Genomic DNA, 21,275 nt, shown 5'->3' with positions numbered 1-21,275 from the left:
TAAGATACCGGAGACGATCGAAACAGATTGATTGACAGGCTGGGGCATCCACGCCCATAGGCGAAGAAGACGTAGGTATTTTTTAAGATGTATTGTCTACATTTGCTTTGTAATCTCTTCAACATTTGATGTCGAGTGGATGACAGCATTGCTAAATAAGTAAGACAGTATATGCCCGTGCAAAAATCTATCACAAGTTTCGATTTCTAGCTCAGGGTATTTAAAAAAACCGACCTTTTCGATCTTGGACATATGACTTTGAACATCTCGTGGGATTTAAGTCATTGATAAAATTAACGGTCGGTATTTTTACAGCATTTTACACCTTTTGCCCTTTGTTGACAAACGAATGTCATGTGATACAATATCAGACTCAACGTCTTTTGCACCCTGCAAATTTGATAATTGAAGTAGTCTTTAGCAGGAATACCCTGCATACAAAATGTTCCGTTTTATACAAAATTTCTTTCTGTTATTAGGAATTAACTAAGCAGGCTTTCATTAAAAGTTTACGGTTCATTAATGTCGTGTGTAACGCTGAATAAACACGCATTCCTGTGGGAAACGTGATAAAATTCATCATCATTTACTTATGTTTACATAGATCAGCTCTTCAAAACTTAATTACCAAATACCATTGATTTCAAGATTGAATTAGTCACGACATCCTTACTAAGACTTCACTACTAACACCTACATTTTACATGGAATTTAAAACTCGCCAAAACACTGGATCAAAATAATACTAAAGTTTTGCGTGTTGTGTATAATAATGTTAAGCCCTCAGGGGTTTATAAAGTGCTGAATCAATTGTTCCTGTGTGACAGACACTAACTAATATCATTTGACCCCTATGACAACTGCCATTCTAGTAGTACAGTGAAGACACTCATATCCACATTACACGGCTCAAGTAGCAGATCACTACCAGCCAAGAGCTTTGCTTGTCTTGTTCAGGCTTGATAAGGTAAGAAATTGTGTTAATAGCGGGTTTACTACTGTAAAGAATCTTCTCGAACACTACATTCAAATGGATTTCTAACAACCCTGCCTCAAACGCGTATTTAGGGGGTTCGATATCTTCTTTAGGTGTTGCATGTAATATTGATTAAGAACCATGATTGCATCGCTAATCTTTTACACAAAGGAACAAGATGGCTTGTGAAAACAAACATTTTTTTCTCTCGTTTTTTTCTACCTATTCGCATGTTAGAAATGCCTTTTCCTGGCGGTTTCTTTTGAACTTGGAACAAAGTGGACGATTTCCGAAATGAGTTCTATGCTCTCTTCAGAATTCCAGAGTCGAGAAGCACAAGTTTAAGACCCTTTCAATTTGATGGAATGCAACTAAAGCCGTCATTAGTTTCGATCGTAATCTTTCTCGAGGTCGACAGTCTAGGTCGTACGATTACGAAAGATTCGCTGTAGATTAGCCTCAAGTTTATGTTACAGTAAAGGAAAGAATGCTGGATGCGAGAAGCATTTACAAGTGAGCAAAATTAAAAACAGTATTTGCCACTTCTATTCTGTCCAAGAAAATTTGTGACGTATGGGGGCGGATTTATGTTGAGGGTTTATGTTTTCGTCTGTGTCGCCGCGACGCATCTTTGAAGAACAGATTTAAAGAGGATTCAAGATTTTCAAGATTACCGATCACTTTGTGTAAATACATAATATTGAGGTCATTATTGCGGGTCAAAACGCGCATGTATCGGAATAGATATGGCTACATTCCTGAAGAAATTAACGTCTTTTTTGTTCTTATGGCACCTTTTGTCGTCACATGAAGCCATTTGGGTCGGAAGGTTCAATTTTTGTGTCGTGCACAGTTGCAAATGTGGACAAATTTGACATATTCCAGAGAAACAACAGACTAACTGGGAGGTCAACCATATTTTACGGATTCTGTGTTCGACACATCAACAATGAATTATACCCGAGTCTCTAAACCAACTGATAAAGACCATGTTTTACCTGTAAACATAGTAATTTTACATCAAAATGCCCTCATTTGAACTTTAGAGGAAAAGAATACTCATTAATAGTATCAATCGCGTTTCCGTTTACCCTTTTGTAATAAGTTTTTTGAATTGTTTGCCTATCAACTTATTGTTTAAGTCCAGAGGCTTGTAGACTTGTTTGGTCACGCACGCATACCCACCAAGATACTATGGGGAAATATTGACTAGTTTTACTACCAAGCACTTCTGATACCTGCAATATTCTACTTAAACCTGATGTCCTACATTTCTTAAGGCGCCTAAGTCCTCGTTATAATCGTATATGTGTTCCTAGCCAATCCAGAATCATCTAGATTTGTTCCAATTAACGTGATTTGACTCTCCTAACGAGCTTATTACGCGCAAGCTTGATATTTACATTTTATTTACATTCCTACATGATTTAATCATGAATGAAGCAAATGAAGAGTTAGTAACGCGGAAAGAGCTCAGACTACACTTGATTACAAACAAACGCCTCATGACTTACCGCCTCCTCGCACGACATGCGTGACTCCGCGCGTGTGCGTGTAAAAACCCGGTAATAATCACGCTCGCCGTTTCAGACAAATTAAGTGTGCTATTTTTGTCGCATTGTCATATTTTTATCCCGATGAGTGTTATACTCTCGAGGATAAAGCGTTCAGTATAAAGCGTTTAGAATCATTGATTGAATAATATAGATCATCGCAAAGAACTGTTTATTTTGATGGTCCAGTAATTTTGGCAACCAAACTTAGAGACACTGATCGGACACGTTGCGACTCAAATCTGAGAGAACAGGGAATTATCAGCTTTCTTTACGCCCCTTCGTGCAGCAGTCTCGCCTTACAAGGGGAACAAGGGTTAACTAAGGCTATTTCATTGTAAAAACAGGAAACGTGCTGGCATAGTCTAAATATTATGTGCGCTTGGATCCCTTGGGGGGTGAGGGCACTGGGGTATTCCTGGTATTGCTCTAAAATCATCCCCTGTTTTAAATGTAATCCCTGTTACGAACACATTTGTTTGAGAAGCGCCTTCTTGCAAATTTTCCTGGTGATGAGCGGTCAGTTTCCATGTTTACCTTCGCTAGAGCACCATGTTTGAATTCAGTCAGGCTGAGATGGCCATCATTTGAATTGTCTTCTTTGGTAAATTGAATTTCGTTTGGCAAAAGAAGGAAATTGCATTTGCTGAATCTTTGACGCTCAAGGCTTCACTTTCCATTCGTTCCATTCCAGCTGTCCTCTTTCTTAAGGTGGGGGAAGCTGGAACGTGGATGACTTTGCGTCATATGAACATGGCTTCTTGACCACCCCTATTTTAACATTAGACATGTGGAAATTAAAATATGACATGAACCTCCAGGTCGAGAAGATGATAACGAGCCTTAAACACTAATTTAATGTACCTTCACGGCTTTTTTAAATTCAATTAGGCCTACAGGCGTAGGTAGGTGAAAGGGTATTGGCTATGTAACATCCGTCATGATTGCGTGACAGCGGTCGCGTGCTATGCTCCGCATCAGACAAGACCCTTCATGTTATCAATCGACGACAGATATCAAATCGTGTTGTATAATTTTCTGACAGCTGCGACGAAAGATAATTGTCCCTGTGAAACATGCCTATGGTCAGGTATATTGTACATAATTTATTAGGTTCTTGTAACAATACTTGGAAGATTGGAAGTGCATCTATCTGATGTTACAGGGAATTTAGAAACGACCTTTGGATATGCCTATTGCAGAAAGTGCAACTATGTTTTAAGATTTAATTATTTTCATATGCTTGGAGCAATTCCTTGGGTGGGTTTTTGTAAGAACTGCGGGTGTGTTTCAAATATATGATCTGGCCTGTGATAAGCGAAAACTGCTGAAATAAAGGTATGTTATGTTTCGCCGCCTGTTTTGTTCAAGGATGGTAGGTATTTCGGAAAAGGGAATGCTTAATAACAGATTTAAACCCTAAGCGGATTTCCGGATCTCTTGTCAATATATTACATTAAGACCAAAATATTTATTCCACTAAAAGAGCTCGTAACCATGAAACTAAGTCTTGGATCTATGCTGAAAAGCACCATAACATCACCCCAAAGAGAGTAATAAGCCTTTTCATGTCATCCTCACAGCACGTACAATTGCACTTGTGTTGAAATTCAAGAAATTGTTTTTTGTTCTCTTCGTGACTTTGGTTTGTCTGTGGTTTCTTGTTGCTGGATGTCAACTGCGATACCAAGCCAATAATACCACTTTAGCAATAGGTTCGATCCCCCCAAAAATCAAACGAAGATGAGGCAGAAAATCGAATAACAAAAACGCCACCAAATCGAACGCTCTCTCGCGGAGAAGTTAAAGAGATACATAACTTTAAGTGTTGCACTTTTAGCAAAACTGTTTTCCCAGTGGAGAGATTTTCAACAGTGATCTATATCAACAGTACTTTTTTTACGTGTGTAAAAAAGGGTCCGTGTACACACATCGAACAATTCATTCAAAGAGTATTTGTTCCACAAACAAAACTAATTTAACGCGTGTGTGCACATGAATAAAAGATCCAAATAAAGATGAGCTAAAAATTACCATGGCTGTGTGATCCGGCATACATTCGATTGGCGTTACCTGTGTGCTTAAAAAGGAATATTGGCTGCAAACGGAACAAGGAATTTTTTTTTTTGCGTCATGGTGAAATATTTCCGCAGCTGAAATTACTCGAAGCGAAATTTAAGTTATCTTCCTATTTAAAACAAACAAAATCGATTGGTATCGCGCATGCTTAACTGAATGCAGTGAAAAAAGTACCCGGCGGTCGAAAGGTTCCGCTTTTAAAATCTTTATCTAATAAACGTATCTAAGACTTCTAAATAAGCTGTTTATAATACATGAATATCCTCTGGTCGTTTCTTATTTGATTTCGGAAATCAGCTTGATCAGTTATTCCACCTAGCAAAACAGCAGCTGTCTATGAAAACAATAAAAAAAATGAAACCGTTTTCTGAAGGGGTGCATTTTCGTTTCAAAACCGATAGACGAATAGAACCAAGCGACGTTGAAGGTTATCGAATATGTAGCGATAAGATTCTCAAAACTTCGGCGAGAAAACAGCATTAAAAGTGTACTTTCCCTCTAAGCAATAGTTGCTATACAAACTTGAAATCTACAGTGTCGCCTTTGTGATGTCAATTTCATTGTTTATTGTGTTTGCTAACCGCGTGCGCCGCGGATGATAACTTTTCGAATTTATTTGAAATTTATGGCTTTAGTGAAACAGAGTAAATTCGAAACAGACTCCACTCAAATTCTTGTCCTTGAGCTCTGGAAGAGGGCGCAGACAACAAGAAGCAGGGTTCGTGGCGATGTCAACATTGCACTGTTGTGACCACTTCCGGTTGTGATTAGCTAGAACATGAATAACGTCTCCCATGGGGACAATTTAAGTAGGCAAATGTGTGATATCGAGAATTCTATTTCAGATCTCAGGTGATAAACATCAAGATATTTTGCTCTCAGCGACAACTGTTTAAAAACTGCTCCCTCTTTCTCTAACGGTAAGATTACTTATATTACATTTCTCTTGCTTTCATAATTAAGATTATAAGCTGTGTTTATCCTGTTTTTGTTGCGTGAATCGAACACAAGTGAAAGCGGCACCCTTCGTGGTGCGGATCAGTGCGGTGGCGTCGAAGGCTGAAACGAATGTCTGTTGAAAGCGCCCTCAAATTATCGTCCCCAACAATATCCTTGTCAGCCAAAGGAACTAGAAACGTTTAAAAAAAAAAATTTATAAGTCTTTTTTAGCCAGCACAGATTTTTGGAAGTTTTCCTTTGGAAAACATCGGGGAAACAGATCATCAAAGGTAATTTGGAAACGGAACTACTGCTACTTTCGCGAGCATGTTGTGAGCTGTCGAAGGTTACATGTTGGGATCGAATTTCAAAGTGTTCTCAGTAGAACAGAATTATAAATTTATTCTTCCGACCTGTTAGCGTTTTAGTCTTAACATCTTTTTGTCAATGTTCGACCTGTGAGCTCAAGACAAAACCACCATGCATTCGGAAAGATTTTGATGAATGTTTAATTAGAGGAATTAAGCCGGCATGTTTGTAATGTATTCATGTGTCTGTTTTGCTTGCGTTTATATTTTCCTAAATGATTTTGTAATTAGTAATAATTGCATTTGGGCCTGCTAAAAAGAACCTAAAGGATTCTACATTGTGAAAGCACAAAATTCAGATATTTAACTACGTGGATAACCAAAGAGGAGTATTGGTTTGAAGGAAAAGGTAAATTTGTACTTATCTTTTAATCAGATATTGTGGTCGGCGCGTCATACGGCGTTTATAAACTACGCGATCTTATTAGGGTATTACAACAATTCACAATGACTTCAAACAGACATTTCGCTTGCTACAGTGTTCCCTCATTATTCTGGAGCATGGAAGCGTAAATGTGACTTTCAACAGCAACCTTTTTACTAAAGAGAGAGCCGGTTATGTTGTTTTTTGTTCTTCACTCGAGTATCTGGATCTTTTCGCATATCTGCTTTTAAAACAATGATGACACGTTTGGCGAAACCGCAAGTATCGGTGGAATATCACATTTAGCAGGAACTACGTAAGCTGCACCGATGATTATTATTATAGTAGCGCAGGAAGAAAGCCTGATTATTCCTCTTTCAATTTAACTGGAAAATTTATGGGGGGGAAATGTAATAAATCATAAAAAATGGAAGCAATATCTCTCTTAATATGTTCAATTGGAGTAGTTTATTTCATGTCAATTTCGCAAGCAGCCACTCGCGATTGGCATCTGCCATGACATTTTGAATTATCACGCATTTCCAATTTTTGTCATTGTTTACGAAAAAATTGTGAGAAAGGTTTCACATTGATTTTCTTGAAAATTTGCTCTTTCACTTTTTAAATTTAAAACGCTTTTCTGATTGCATTATGCATATCTACTCTTAAAACTCACATCACGTCAATATTGAGAGATTAATTGGTCAGAAGATATTTTAAGATATTGAAACAACAGTATTTTGGAAATATTCATCGATCATTGCGCTCCTTTTTTTTTTATTCTTCCGATAATTTATTCAGATTATTAGAAAGTTAAACTCTTAAAGGGTTTTTGGATTAATGCAGGTTGTGCCAATGAGTATATTTGCTCTCTTTTGAAGGTCTGTCGAATGCCGGATTTTTCAGTCGTCGGCTTCGCTCAATGAGACTGACAACTCTGTAACACATCAACAAAGAAGTCCTATTTCACTAGATTGTTTATCTTACTATAGTTCAGGCGATTTGGAAAAAAGTATTTAAATAACTAAGAATGCCATATCCGAAAATAGCAAAATGAAGTTTATATTTGCGTATATGGTTACGCCTGGTAGAATTTATTGTAAATGTTTTACACACCCCCTACTGAGAGACATCACGTTGCGTCCTCAAGTCACAAAAACTATTAGGAGTGGATTGAATCGTATTTATCAAGGTCTTAGTTATTTTAAACGCTCTATGTTGTTTGGTAAGGGTAGAGTTTGAAGGTCATCTTTCAAAGCTAAAATATTTCCTAGTTCTTAGGCTATGTTTTTGAAATATCTCGCCCACTGTGATTGCCCAAAGCTGTTCTGGATATCCGTTTTCATTGTTTCTCCTGTTCGAGATTTTATATAACAATAACAGAAATGAATTATTATAACGTTTTTGAGCTTCACAAAAACTGTAATATTTTATTTCTGGGCTACAGCACTCTTCAAGGCCACGAATGTCGAAATTATAAAATGTTTCGTCCCCAGCGAGATTGACTAACCCGGTTTTTTCTTGAGCGCAAACGATTTGCGAACTGCAAATTTACTTTCCAGTGTCGAATTATTGGAAAGGCGACGATTTGAAGTGTGAATGCTTGATTGACAGGAAAGAAAAAGTGTTTACAAAATGAGACTCTGATCGTTGTCACCAAGACCATTATTCGGCTCGTGGTATTCAATATTTCACTTGCAATCAAAAATAATTTGCATTACACCTTGTAGAAAGATCACAGTTCCACAGCTTCAGATCGGTTAAAGATTACTTGCTGCGAACAAGGTGCATTTCGGAAGGCTTGAATTGTATTTGAGGAGTTTAACGCTAGGATTAGAAATGTAAGTAGTTGAAATAGGTTTGACATGTACTTAACTCCTCAATCAAAATAAGCTCGCAGGTGATATGACAGGGTTCACGCATTTAAGAACGGTTTAGCCAATCACAACGCGTCTTGCTACGCCTCATGCTGATTTCGCCAATCACGATCCACAAAGAAACCATCTGTTCAAGGTTTGTTCACTTCTCCCTTGTCTTCTTTGCTCATCTAAACAGCTAAATTGTGCGGTTTATGCATTCAACTGACGGAAAGAGCATTTTCTCGGCCGGGGGTAAGCATTTGTTGGGCTGCTCGCAGAGATTTTCGACAAGATTTATGTCGTTGTCGCTCTTGTCAGAGGTGATCTGTTTCTCGTTGAAAGCGTGTGTGCATCTCTCGCTTTGAAATCGCTTGGTTTGACTCTGCAAATTTAAGTTCATCTCGATTTAAATGGTTAAATGGTTGTCATATTGTAAAGGTAAGATATTCCTTCGAAAATATTTGTATATCTGTTCGTGCTCTTGTTTTTCATTATTTTGCGTTTTAACGGGGAACTCACTCTCGCGTAGACAACAAGACGTTTCAACGGTTTGAAGAGTAATCGTTGTTGAGACAATAATCGCCCACATCTCTCATGTTAATAATATATTATATTTACAACACATGTAAAACAGAACATGGCCATTATATGCGAATTTTCTCCTCCAATTCGCCAAGTGTTCGTTTTGCAGCAAGTTAACGGCGGCTTCGGTGGGCGGACGGTATTCGCTTGTTTGTTAATGTTTTTGTAGGTTTTTCAAACACGGACAAGGGAATAAATCCCACGGTTTGCATGTTTACTTTGCTGTTTTGAAAAAAAAAGTTACGTTCCAGAGTGAAATCGAAAGAAAAGAGAAACAACGTGTTATTGAACAGTCGTTTTACTTTCAAGCCAACGGGTTTTGACTTGTGGAGATTCGGGTGAAAAATTGTTCGATTTGAAGGCGGTGAATTATCCGGTGTGGGTCGTTGTCTTCATAATCATCTTAAAACAATAGATTTCAGAATGTGTCACCGACTCGTCGACTTTCACGATAGGAAAGATTTTGTCATGCTCTTATCGCTTTGTACTATGTTTAATCTGGAGCACAGCAGTGCAAAATCTCTTTGGTTTCGTTTACATCGTCAGCCAAGTTCGCAACCGAAATTTTCCGCAGTGCTAGCCGTCAATTGGTTTCTAATGTGGTTTCTTTGGTGTCATTCACATTATACACAGAATTTATTCAAGCGGAAACCGCAAGGTGCTCGACATTCGTGACTCTACAAACGCTCAAAATCTGGGAAGGAGATCGATCAATCTTCAAAAGATGTTGGAACTGTCCTGAAACTTGGGTAAAGGCAAATAAAATAGGATTGGACCAGTTTAAAATTTCCTGTTGCGAGAACGTGTCGATTGTGAGGGTTAATTGTCTGAATAAATTAAGAATTACATTATGAGGTGTTGGTGGAGAGGTGTTGAAAGGAACCTTCAGCGCAAGGGCAAAGATTTTTCAAGTACATTTTCTCTTCCTGTTCATTTTTCAGGTTCGGCACGAATTCCTTCGGCACCACATATTGTCAGAGAAGAAACCGCGACAATCACGCGGTTTTTGTCGCTAACGAAGCTTGCCTACGTTCTTGATCGAGGGCAATAAGTTTCCCTTGAGGCAGAGAAATCACTTCACACCGAGGACTCGTCTACAAGCAAATCGCGGCATGGGGGGTAAAAGTGAAAATACTTCAGAGTGCAAAAGTGTGACCAATTCGAGTCGGAATTTACCGTCTCAAGACGACAAGGGAAGCGAAGCAAAAGGACGGAAGCACAATGGCAGATCGGCAAGTGGTGACAAGAAGAATGAGAACACACAACCTTCCAAGTTGACTTACACTTCGGAAGAAGATATTTATTATGAACCTGGAGGTAAGTGGAGTTCAAAAGCTTAGTTAAATTTTCCGAATGTCAAACATCGTTCGATTTCAAAACGATACGGATTGTTTGTACTATTAGAATAATTACTTGTAATTAATATCACACACGAAAGAGAAAAAAAAAAGAGGGAAAAATAACATCGGCCGTTGAAAAGCTCGGATCCCCCGTCGAGCTGAAAGATGGATTCGTAAAACATGAATTCTGTTAGTAGTGAATTTTGAAAACAAACGTGGCGCGCTCTTGCTTCGTTTGTGCGTTCTTTTTTGTCCGTAAAGATCCTGCGGTTTCAGGTGAACAATGTGTTATCCGCTAAACAATGTGCCCTGTGGATCGTGTAAATTGTAAATTTGCATTCGACATGTTTACCTACGTGGTGGAAATGATCATGAATAAGACACTTTTTACGTGTGTTACAACAAGCATTAATTCCAGGGGTCACTAGAAAATTATATCTCCAATAAAACGTTTCTTGAATATTTAGAACTGGTTATGAAAAATTGTGCTCAGGCTCGGAAAACATTTGGAAACAAATAGTACACAACATCAAAATAAACACGCGCTCTCATACCGCGCTGATTTCAATTGTAAAGTTGGAAATCGCTTGATTTCCGATCCATTTTTTTCCTTCGTAGACTGTGTTTACATCGACAGCCAAAGACCGGATGTCGCATATTTTATTTGTGCTATCAAGGAGTTTCGAATGGTAAGTTTCTGTTCGAAATTGTTATTGTTTTGGTTTGGTTTTCCTGTCGATGTATAAATTAAGCCCTTTGCTAGTAGTTTCTGGTGGCCAATTTTACTTTTTTCTTCCTACCCGCCTCGTTTGACACCTTCAATGTTTGACATTTACATTATTTTGGTGTGGTAGTTAAACAATATTAGGATTTTCTGTTTATTCCTAAACGGTGATAAAAATGCTTTTAGTTGCAAGCTTTATCATCCAATTTTCGCAAGGTGCAACTTTTACAATTGACGATTTTCGACTCGAGATGGTTTACTTTGATATTTGCAAACGATCAACCGGTTTTTGTTTTTGTTCTGTTTCTTTCTAAGCATGAACACGGCATTCGGTAACTTTTCCATCATTATCTTACTTTGCAATTGAAAATAGTCCTTTCTTTCCCTAATACATATTATTGGTGATAATTTTGCTGAGTTTCGAATAATTCGTAGCAAATCCTACGTGCTTTGCTTCGCTTTTTTTTTTGTGAGACTTATGCACACAGTATTGTTACAATGGCAATTTTTGTGTGAACAGAAGGTTTGTGAAATATTCTTATCATACACAGTCAACAGCTGTTTCAATCGCTTTTTTCCAAAGTTGTTAGTAATTTTAATTGCTAAATGTTATAATTTTAGGACTCTTTGTTGTGGCTTTTTAACCAGAAACTAATAGGATTTTGCAAAGAAATTGAAAAATTATTTGAAATTTGTTACCAATTTATTGGAACGTTCTGCAAGAATATAGTGAGATTTTATAAAGATTGCCCTGTTTTTTTTCCTTTATCGCATTGGTTGCATTTATTTTTTTTTTGGTTAACCAAATGTTACAAAGCAAATGTCAAACTTAGAAAAGCTTCATGGTTAAAGAAAATGTTAAGTCAGGAGTTGAATTTTTGTAATGCTAAGAAATTTCTTAGATTATTTCAACTCCATTAGGAGTTCTGTAACAAATGAAAATTTGGTTAAAAAATGGTTTTATAAAATTGTCATACTCTTTAATAAATATCAGGTTAGTGTAACATGATATCTCAATGATAGCCTTAAAGATAAGACAGAGCATTTGAATATTATTTTGAATGTACTGTTTTTATGCTTTGAATGCATTGTTTTTATTCTTTCTCCAATGTGCGGAAGTTTGTAGAATCATCATGAATAATCATAATGAATAATAGCTGAAAAATTCCAGCAAATAGCATTTCACATGTTATTCCTTGCAGAGCAAAAGAGACTCTCTGGTAGTGGTTGTCAGATGGTATTACCGACCTTCAGAGGTTCCTGAATCAGTATACCAGCTATTAATTCAAGATAGAAATGCTGAAAATGGTAGGTTAGGTCTTTGTGATCTCTTTAAACTTTTTCCTTGTGCTTCTAAACACGAGCCAAGCAGTCAAGTATGTCTTGTACTTAAATGTCTCAGTTGTACTTGTCTTGTACTTAAATGTTTCTGTTTCAGCAGTATGTGCACTCTATCTCACAGTGGAATTATTATTTCTAGGTTCTGGTGATAACATTCTTGAGGATGTTGCAGTCAAGGAGCGGGAATTGTTTATTTCTGATGCAACAGATGTGTATCCTGCATCTGCCCTCAGGTTAGTAAACAAAATAGTATTGTTCTTGTCTGAAGTTGGTGAGTTTTTGCCTCAGTCTGTTACACCTCACCCTCAGTGGTTATAGGGTTGAAGTGTTTATGGTATGGCTTACTGCATGCGAAAATCTCTAATTAAACAATATACCTTTTTTTTTTTTTTTAAGGGGGAAGTGCAAGGTGAGGCCATTTGTGGAGATTACAGACTCTGTCAAAGGATACATTGATAAGGAAGATTGCTTTTTCTATGTGCTTGGTTACAACCCAGAGACAAGGTATTGTTTGTGATTTTGCCATCAAGCACACTGATGTCTTTTAAACTTTTATCTGGTTTAAGTTTAAAAGTTACAATTTTGTTATTGTTGGTTTGATATGAAAAAAAAATGTATATATATTTATATATTATCTTGTTATTCCAGGAGGTTGGCAAACACTAAGGGGGAAATTAGAGTTGGAGTCAGCCATCAGGTAAATATGAATTTCATCTCTCTTGGATCGTTCATGGATCTCTTGCATACCGAACAATAAAACTTCCTGTTCTTTCAAAACAGATAATTAACTTTTGTGAAAAAAAGTGGAGGAGAAATGAATTAAAGGTTAAAGCTGATAAAAAATAGTTTGGATTTCTTTTCAAAGGCGGATGTGATTTTATTCTTTCTGTGACAAGGGTGTCCATGTTGGGGTTTTTCAGTTTGTGTGAGGAAACAGGGAGGTAGTGGTCCCTCAACAAATGTAGGAATGGGGGGTGGGGGGGGGAGGGGAAGAGGAGGGGCTGGGAGGAGGCATGATCTTAACTCAAACTTCTTCAGTTATTAGATTGTGAGAAGTCAGCATTTCTGGGTGTAGTAAACATTTATGATCTTGTCTGTTTGATGTTGTGACTTTAATTAGTTTTCATTTATTTGTTTGTAAAATCATTTTGTGCTGGATTGATGGAAAAAAATTATTTACCACTTTGGTTTACTAAATATGAACCTTAGTACTTGGAGTTTTATCTTCATCACCAACAATATACAGCTGTTAATTTAATATGTGGGAGATAACAGATATTGCCTTCTTGGTGTAATGTAAATAAGAAAAAAGTTTCAAATGCGAGCATGTTCATTTTTTTTAGGCAACATTGCCAGAGTGCTGTCCTTTTCCTGTGAATGGATTTGAGGATAGGGAAAATCCAATGGAGGAGCTGGTAAGTTTTGATTTTAAGTCTTACAAGCTCATAAGAATTACATATTGAGTGTGGTAAATAGGTAAAGATTATAAACTGAAAGATGTGCTTTTTTGTCGCAAGGTATGGAATCCAACTCTTGATGATTATGAATTGATGATGTTTCTGCGTGCTGCCAGGTGAGTGCTGCCTGAAGTTATAATCACTCATCATCGCACACAACCTTTTATTTAAGGGCCCTTTGCTGGTAAACTTCACCTTTTATTTCAACTCAAGAATCATCCAGTGAGTTGATACAGATCAACTGTGAAACTTTCTAACTTGCCTTGTTTACTTTCCAGCATTGTCTGCTGCCATATACTCTACATAAAACCCTACTAACTTGTGATCAAATGTAAATGTGTCATTATAGGAGCATGGCTCAGTATGCAGGCATGTGCAATGGTGGATCACCCGAGGATGGTTACAGTGCTGTGTCTCAAGATGCAACCACCAGCAATGCACTTAATGTAGTAAGTTGTTTAGTTTTAAGTGTATAAAAACTAGCAATATGTTGATTAACAATTTGCACTGTAACATGGGTATCCATATTCCTCTAACTTTTCTACATTTCTTAAGGTGCCAAAAGGAACATTTGCCTAAGCCAACCTTAAATTTTTTGCCCTATCTTTTTCCTGACACACTTTTTATGAGGAGTGTGTCTTAAATATTCCTTCAGTGTTTTTAAAGGTTTTAATTTGGCTGACCAACTTGTTTGTGTGTTTGTTTTTGTTGTTAGCTTCATCAGAATAATTATGATGCGGCCAAAGCTCTCCAAGCACTGGTAAAGAAACCTTACCCAAAGGAACTGGAAAAGAGATGGTCTGAAGACGAAACGGTGAGTAATAATATTTGAGTGCTCATGACAGAGTGGATTGCAAAGGACATAGAGAACCTGCCTCTCTATTTATTCTTTAACTTCTGACCAATTCTTTACTTGCTTGTGAGTAAAGCGAAAACCAAAAGGAGCGGCGGTGTTGTGGCCAAGTGGTAAGGGTATTGTTCTTGTAATCTGTTGGTGCCAGGTTGACTCCCTTCACCCATCTACTTGCTGGATTTGTTCTCGGTTGCCTTTGGTTAAACTCCATGCCTGCCCCTTGTATAAAGCAGCTGGTCCACCTCCTGCCAATTAGAGTTTATAAGCATTATCTTTATTTTAACTGTTGCTTTCGAAGATGTTAGCCTCTTAGCTTCTCTGTAAATTCGAGATCAAACAAACTAATGTTTATGTTTATGTTTATGTCTTTTTCGAAATGCAAAGCTGTAAGGGTAGCAGAAGGTTGATAAAGAAGTAAAATGCGTGATCTGAACTGGTCTTTCACCAACTTGATAAACACAATGTTGCATGCTTTTTTACTCCTTGTTCTTTGCGTACTAGACAGTAATGTACTGCGCCAGAAGTACTTGACTCCTTAAAACAAAAACTTTGTCTTACATAGCGATTACTATTTGCTTTCATATTGGTAGAAAAAGTTTGTCAAGGGACTACGGCAATATGGAAAGAACTTTTACAAGATCAAGAAAGAGCTATTATCTCACAAAGAAACGGTAAACCTTTTTTAAACATTTTTTCCCGTATATTTTTCTTCGAGTAATTTACGGTGATTATTTGGACGATTTTGTAGCTTTCTACCTCTCAATTTGAAGTGTCTGTTTCTTTTCAATAGGGAGAGCTTGTAGAGTATTACTATACATGGAAAAAGACACCCACAGCACTTAGTTCTCGTCCACACAGGCGCCGCCGACACAACGTGCTCAGACGAAAAGCACTTCCCAGATCATCCAAAAGCATTGTTAGTGAATTTGGTGAGTAGCTGACCAAGGTTTGTTTGTCATTGTCTGGCGATATATTTCTAAACTGCCAGCACTTCTAAACATTCCTACAAGAAAGTTTTGACTTAACTTGTCCTAGCTGTGTACAGAACTCTGTCAAACATAAAGCTCGTACGTGAACTCACTCGCGAAGGAGTTCTTTTCGAAATCGAAACTGAATTTAATTATCCTGAAATCTTAAAGTCCCGCTCTTGTTACAAAATATGTGACATCTTTCTTTATTTCATCTTTGTTGGTGCAGTTGATCTGAGTTCCTGTAGCGAAGAGGATTATGACAGCGACGACAGTGAAAGAGATTTGAGGTAAATTGAAGAAATATTCTTGCCATCGTGTTTCATCGCGAGCAATCGTGAGGCGGTCACGCTTTCCGTGATACTCGTAGTCTAGATGCCCTAAGCTCTCTGAATTGTCTCGTTATTTTCCTCTCAGCCTCTACTGTTGTCGCCATTGCTACACTACTGAGTCTCGCAGTTGGCATCATGGCAGTCAAAACAAAGTGATCTTGTGCGACGATTGTCGTATCTACTACAAGAAATACGGCAAACTTCCTGCTACCGACGAAACACGCGAACCTCCTCCGTACATGTTCAAAGGTGTTGTGGAAAGGGAGATACGAGATGAAGACGGGTATTTGGTGAATGGAAAGTTGGCTTTGCGAAGTAGAAGGGCTATTCCTCCCGTCCAAACAACTTTACGATCTGGACGTAACAAGACATCCAGCCCTGTTGAAGGTAACACATTTTTACTATTGACGCATGTGTCTGAAAGCTCCATAAAACATAACGTATTCATTGAAAGATAAATCAATAATGGAAGAAAGCAAAGAGAATTTCCGCAGCACTTAACACCGTGAAAGTGACTTTCACGATTGTTTCTCAAACAATTTCCTATTTCATTGTTGCGCGTCATTTGTACAGCGTCAGAAGAGAAAAAAGAATGAGTATCCTTCCTTGTTTCAACAAAAGGAAAAAATTTCCAATATTCTGTATTTCCTGAGATCTCAGGGAGTCCATACACAACTTCGAGTAGTTTTCCTTTCCAAAAGCTGTTAATTAAAAGTTAATGGTAGTTCAGTTCAGTCACGTTCTTTTCACGAATTTTTTTTTTGTCGTTTGGTTTTGCCGCTCAGTTGAATTCCCGAGTTATTAAGTAATAACCATTGTTCGAAAGGCAGCCGAGTTTCGCATTAATGGAATATTCTTTTTAATTTTGTTTTTCAGGAGCAAACAGTGAATCATCCGTTGGGAGTCGGAGATTAGCGAAGATCAACAAAGTTCCCTCGCCATCCAGCGGGAGCACATCCAGTACAGGCAGTAATGGAGGAAAAGACAAAGTTAAGAAGGTAGATTGGCTGATGATGTTTGGTGCTTCTTTGTTGAAATCCTGTAAGAGTTTTCGTTAACTTTCGAGTTCGCTCTTCAACACCTCAGTAAAAGCAAGACAGCTTACGAGTAAGCTTTCTCGTGGAGTGATAGAAGGAGAGCTTGCTTTTTGGCTAAAAGCGAGATAATGAGATATTCGATATTTCCCAATTGTCTTAAGAAGTCCATAGAACGAACCAAACTGTACATAGTACAGCTGTTATTCCTTGCAGAGGTAATCAGTTGGGATCTTATTTTCTTAGGGCAAACTGAAGAAAGGGAAGAAACGGCGACGAGATCAGTCACCGGAAAATCAAACAAATGACAAGCGGAAAAAGGCTCAGACTCAGGTAAATTCATATTTCCAGTGTATTATAATTTGTTGCATGGCATACCTCGCGAGAAGGGAAAAAAAAGAAAAAAAAAGAAGCAAGTCCCGTCTTCTGATTGGCTACCCTAGCTGTCTTTTAACCTTGGAATCGCCCGCTCTGTTCCCGCAGATCAGGAGATATTTGCTGCAATATTTTGGTCATTTATGAAATCTTGTAGCTAGTAAGCTTGTTCAGTTAAGATATCACTGAACTCTTTAACTCCCATGAGTGATCAGGACAGAATTTCTCCTTACATTATCAACACATTCTCAAGCAGACATGTGATGAGAACAGAAATATATTAAGGGATTATTAGTTGATCCAATTACAAATTCGCAAGGTGAATTAAAAATGAGATCTTGGGAGTGAAAGGGTTTATTTCTTTTATAAACTTGTACTTTTCGGTCCATGGAAACCTTAAAACAGAACTCGGTCGATATTCCTCCATTTTGTTCTCGAGCTTGATTAACAGTGCATGTATCTGTGTGAAGTTAAAAGTCATTTTCTTTTCTTCCTTCCCCTCCCCTAGGATTCTGACGAAGATGCAAACGACAATGCCAGTGACACCAGCAGCACCACCGGGGGTAGGGACAGTGTGCTTCCAGATCACGACGCCAGTAGTGTTTGTAGCAATAGCAGTAACAACAATGACGAGGTGGCTAGTAACCGTTCCTGTTCACCGGCTGATGCTTCAGAGCCTATTAAATTGCCTGACAGATTTAAGCGCCTGATTTCTGGTGAGGAAGGACGAAGCTGTGCACGTACCGACGTCGTCTTCGTGCATTCCGAAAAGCCGAAGAAGGACACGACTTGTTCTCGAGAAGTGTCCGTTACTAAAGAATCGTCATCAAAGGCTGAGGTGCGTGTGATTCATAATGGATTTACTGCGTAACACTACACAAAAAAAAAAAGAGAAATGACAGTAGACTTAAATTCCGTAGATGTGAAGTCCAGATTCGTCACATGTTACTTAGTGGGCTCCTTTGGGGTGAGTTTCAAAGAAACACCTTTACAGAAACCGATTCCGATCAACATTCAGAGCGGACAGTCAACTAATCAGACTCAAACACTCCAACCCAATTTTGGAAGCGCGGCAAAGTCTGTTACTGAAGTAATAAGTTAGAGGTGTATATCATTCGACTGCACCATGCAAATCTCGCATCTTTCGGGAAATAGAGGGGAATCAAAATGTTTGACAATTGATTGGTTTCAAAGCAAAATGGCTCGTTTTCTTCAAATTAAGATATGTCTTGAAAATGTCCTGAACTTTTCTTAAAGACAAAGTCCCTCTTTTGTTCTTCAGGCCAGCGAATCATCTACAGAAGTGTCAGTTCGATCCAACGCCAGTCAGTCCCCGTACAACGCTCCAGCTACTGTTACTTCGCATTACGAGGCGTCACTTCGAAATTACATGGCTGGAGGACAATATCACTTGTATCCCCCGAATATACCGCCGGGTATGTCATCTCAGGGCATCAATATATCGGGATTTCCACCCCCGAGTGTCGGAGTGGACTACAGAATGCTTCCTTTCCACATGTTCTCTGGAATGGGCGTGGTCCCCGCCGGGGATTCTAGGGAAAATGCCGCGAAATTTGCGGAAGGGTTTGAACAATGGTATGCGCCTTATCGCTCAGCCCAATTACAATCTGGTCACCATCTCTCTGCAATCTCTTATCTTCAGGGGCAGGGTAGGGCGCTGGAACAAAGCGCATTGGACTCGCGCAGCCACGAGTCCCTCCTCAAAGGGGGCCCTGGACGTGTTCTTACTACTGATCCCGCTACAGGACTCCAGTATTACGGACCTCAGCAACACTCGCATTCTCATCTTCACACGCATTTTCACATTCATCCTCACGAGCAGCAACAACACCTTCAAAACTTACAAGCCGCCAGTCTTTCGGCTCTCGACCAAGCTTATCTACAACATCCAGGACTTACTTCATGGAGGAACAATCCGGCTCTATGGCAACACCCTGAACTCATGCATCTTCACGGCAATAATGCGCGTGGCATTTTCCCTGAAGAATTGGCTGCCTTGCCGGTTCACGCGCTCGCGTCGACGCCTTTTGATCGTCAACTTCAGCAGCAGCTTATAATGAGCCCGCAAAGTAAATATCACCCTCAACATATGTTGGCTCATGAAGAGTTTATGCGATACTGCAGACAGCAAAATCGAGCCCAACAAAGACTTGAAAGCGAAAAAATGAATGACCATTTTCTATCGAACATATTTAAAAAGGAACATCGAAATCTGCAAAGTCCTTCACAGTTAGAAAATGTAGTCAAGAAAAGCCTGGATAGTTCTGGGATGTACTCGTCGCCTTCAAAGAAACAACCCGTTACTATTGACTTATCAGACGATTAAACTTGCTATTTACTGTTCGTTGCGTTGTAGTTAAATGCTAATACGAAAAACAAAGTAAACATCTTTGAATTTTTTTTCTTATTGTTTGTAAATCGTGTAAAATTAAGAGAAGTTCAGCAGCTTTCTGCGCTAAGAAATAGTTTAACGTTTATATTTAAAATTTTAACATATATCTAGTGTGCTTCATAAGAGAAATTGGTTATTTATTTCTAACAAAACGCAGATAAATTAAGTTGGGAATCGTTAAAAATGGTGATTTTTTAAAATTTTCTTTCTGAGATGGTAAATTTACACAAGAAAAAACCTTTTCTGCTACTTTTCAATAATGGATGAAAAATTGTCCCACATCACGGAAGTAAAACTTCATTTCTTTCGTACTCAAAAACTAGATCAGAAGAGTGAAGAAAAGTTAAAATATATAAAAGGAAAACTTTACGAGATATATTTTATTTAAACCTTCTTTTTTTTAGAGTTTGGAAATATTTTTTTTTCATTTCCTTTAATAGGCAACCATCGCATAGAAATTTGATACGTTATAAAATTTAATGAGCTGTAAAAACCTGGTAATGAAAACCAAAAACGTTTAAAACAAAAAGATAGTTGTACATTGATAAGATTCGTTCCCTAAAGGAAATTTCATTTCGTAGCAAGTAGTGTATTGGCGTGCAGACGGATACTAGGTGTCGGAAAGTATTTCTGATGAAATATTCCAGCAACAAAATTCATTGCAGAACAACAGCAAAGACTAACAGTCTGTTGACGACTAAATTTGAGAAGTTTGCTGGTAAAAGGAATTTATACGAGTTTTACCTCAACTGTTACGATGTCAACGAAACAATATAACTGTGACATGTTTTCAAAATAGTTCTAAGAGAAAATAAATTGACGATGTGTAAATAAATTTTATTTATAGCGTTCTTGTATGCGAAAGGAGTTGTAATAAAATCCTTTGGAAATTTAATGAAGCTCGGAGGTCATTTCTTTAACCTTTGACCTTCTTGAGCCTCTTAGAGTGAACAGCATCTAATTTCTCTTCACCCCTGAGTCACACATCAGGGTCACAAGAGTAAAGGAAATGATTACCATCAACAATACGACTTGTACCTTGGTGACTAACTAATGTTATTTTCTGCGCTTGCGTGAAGATAATTTTGGTTTTATCAACTAAGTTGATAATATAAATCAGCCACCGTAAAGAGTTCCATGGCTGGCGTTTCGAGTGATTGCCCTTCGTCAGAGCGAAAATATCAGATGACTTTTTGGCTAATACTCCAGTTTTAAGCAATTCTTCTTATTACATCCTTTTGTATCATTTACCGGAATTTATGGCAAATAAAATGTGGAAATAGAAAAGGAGATAGATAGGAAGAGTGATTATTCGCTCGTCCATGAAATAACATTTCTTCTCAGATTGAACAGACGGACAAATATAATGAAACTGAATCGTGTGAATATATGAGAGGACAGTTTAAGAGGCAACAAGATTGTCGACATGGCGATCATTGCTTTAGCGCTACGGAATAATGCTGATACAGCGCTCCTTTGTAATTCAATAACCAATGGGATCTCATTTAGTTACAATGGGGTTGGTTTCTAAGGAAACCGTGGTATTGCGTCGGTGGTGGTGAGAGGGCGATATTACAAGATAGTTTCAGGGTCTTACCTATTGAGTTCATAATGCGAATCAGCCACCGTAAAAAAATTCCAGAAGCTGACTTTTCGAGCGTTAGTCCTTAGTCATAGCGAATAGAAGAATTGTGGGTTGTTTGGGGTATATGTGCAAA

General features: G+C 38.1%; 1 protein-coding gene across 5 annotated transcripts; it reads left to right on the top strand.

Annotated features, from left to right (window-relative positions):
• Positions 1–858: 858 nt before the first annotated feature.
• On the top strand, positions 859–20,799 carry LOC131793840 (arginine-glutamic acid dipeptide repeats protein). Of its 5 annotated transcripts, none has more exons than XM_059111331.2 (20): positions 916–967; positions 5,454–5,528; positions 9,662–10,037; positions 10,679–10,749; positions 11,987–12,092; positions 12,265–12,358; positions 12,522–12,629; positions 12,774–12,822; positions 13,469–13,540; positions 13,643–13,698; positions 13,932–14,031; positions 14,298–14,396; positions 15,026–15,106; positions 15,226–15,364; positions 15,633–15,693; positions 15,821–16,122; positions 16,612–16,733; positions 17,016–17,102; positions 17,653–17,982; positions 18,427–20,799. In XM_059111331.2, the coding sequence occupies exons 3-20, from the start codon at positions 9,833–9,835 to the stop codon at positions 19,489–19,491; spliced, it is 3,147 nt and encodes a 1,048-aa protein (XP_058967314.2). In that variant the 5' UTR covers positions 916–967; positions 5,454–5,528; positions 9,662–9,832; the 3' UTR covers positions 19,492–20,799. The 5 variants fall into 5 exon arrangements, with proteins under 5 accessions (XP_058967315.2, XP_058967314.2, XP_058967316.2 ...); XM_059111333.2 differs by lacking the exons at positions 916–967; positions 5,454–5,528 and adding exons at positions 8,303–8,576; positions 9,354–9,469; XM_059111332.2 differs by lacking the exon at positions 5,454–5,528 and having other exon boundaries at positions 859–967.
• The last annotated feature ends 476 nt before the right edge of the window (positions 20,800–21,275 follow it).

This window comes from Pocillopora verrucosa, chromosome 9, assembly GCF_036669915.1.
Source record: "Pocillopora verrucosa isolate sample1 chromosome 9, ASM3666991v2, whole genome shotgun sequence".
Classification (NCBI taxonomy): domain Eukaryota; kingdom Metazoa; phylum Cnidaria; class Anthozoa; order Scleractinia; family Pocilloporidae; genus Pocillopora; species Pocillopora verrucosa.
Note: the sequence above shows the minus strand (reverse complement) of the source record. Positions and strands in the feature narration are given on the sequence as shown.

Excerpts from the sequence above, each read along its gene's own strand:
- LOC131793840 (XM_059111332.2), top strand. The coding sequence starts at position 9,833 with ATGGGGGGTAAAAGTGAAAATACTTCAGAGTGCAAAAGTGTGACCAAT. Across the intron at positions 10,038-10,678 it reads TATTTATTATGAACCTGGAG|ACTGTGTTTACATCGACAGC; the intron begins GTAAGTGGAGTT and ends TTTCCTTCGTAG. Across the intron at positions 15,365-15,632 it reads AAGCATTGTTAGTGAATTTG|TTGATCTGAGTTCCTGTAGC; the intron begins GTGAGTAGCTGA and ends TTGTTGGTGCAG.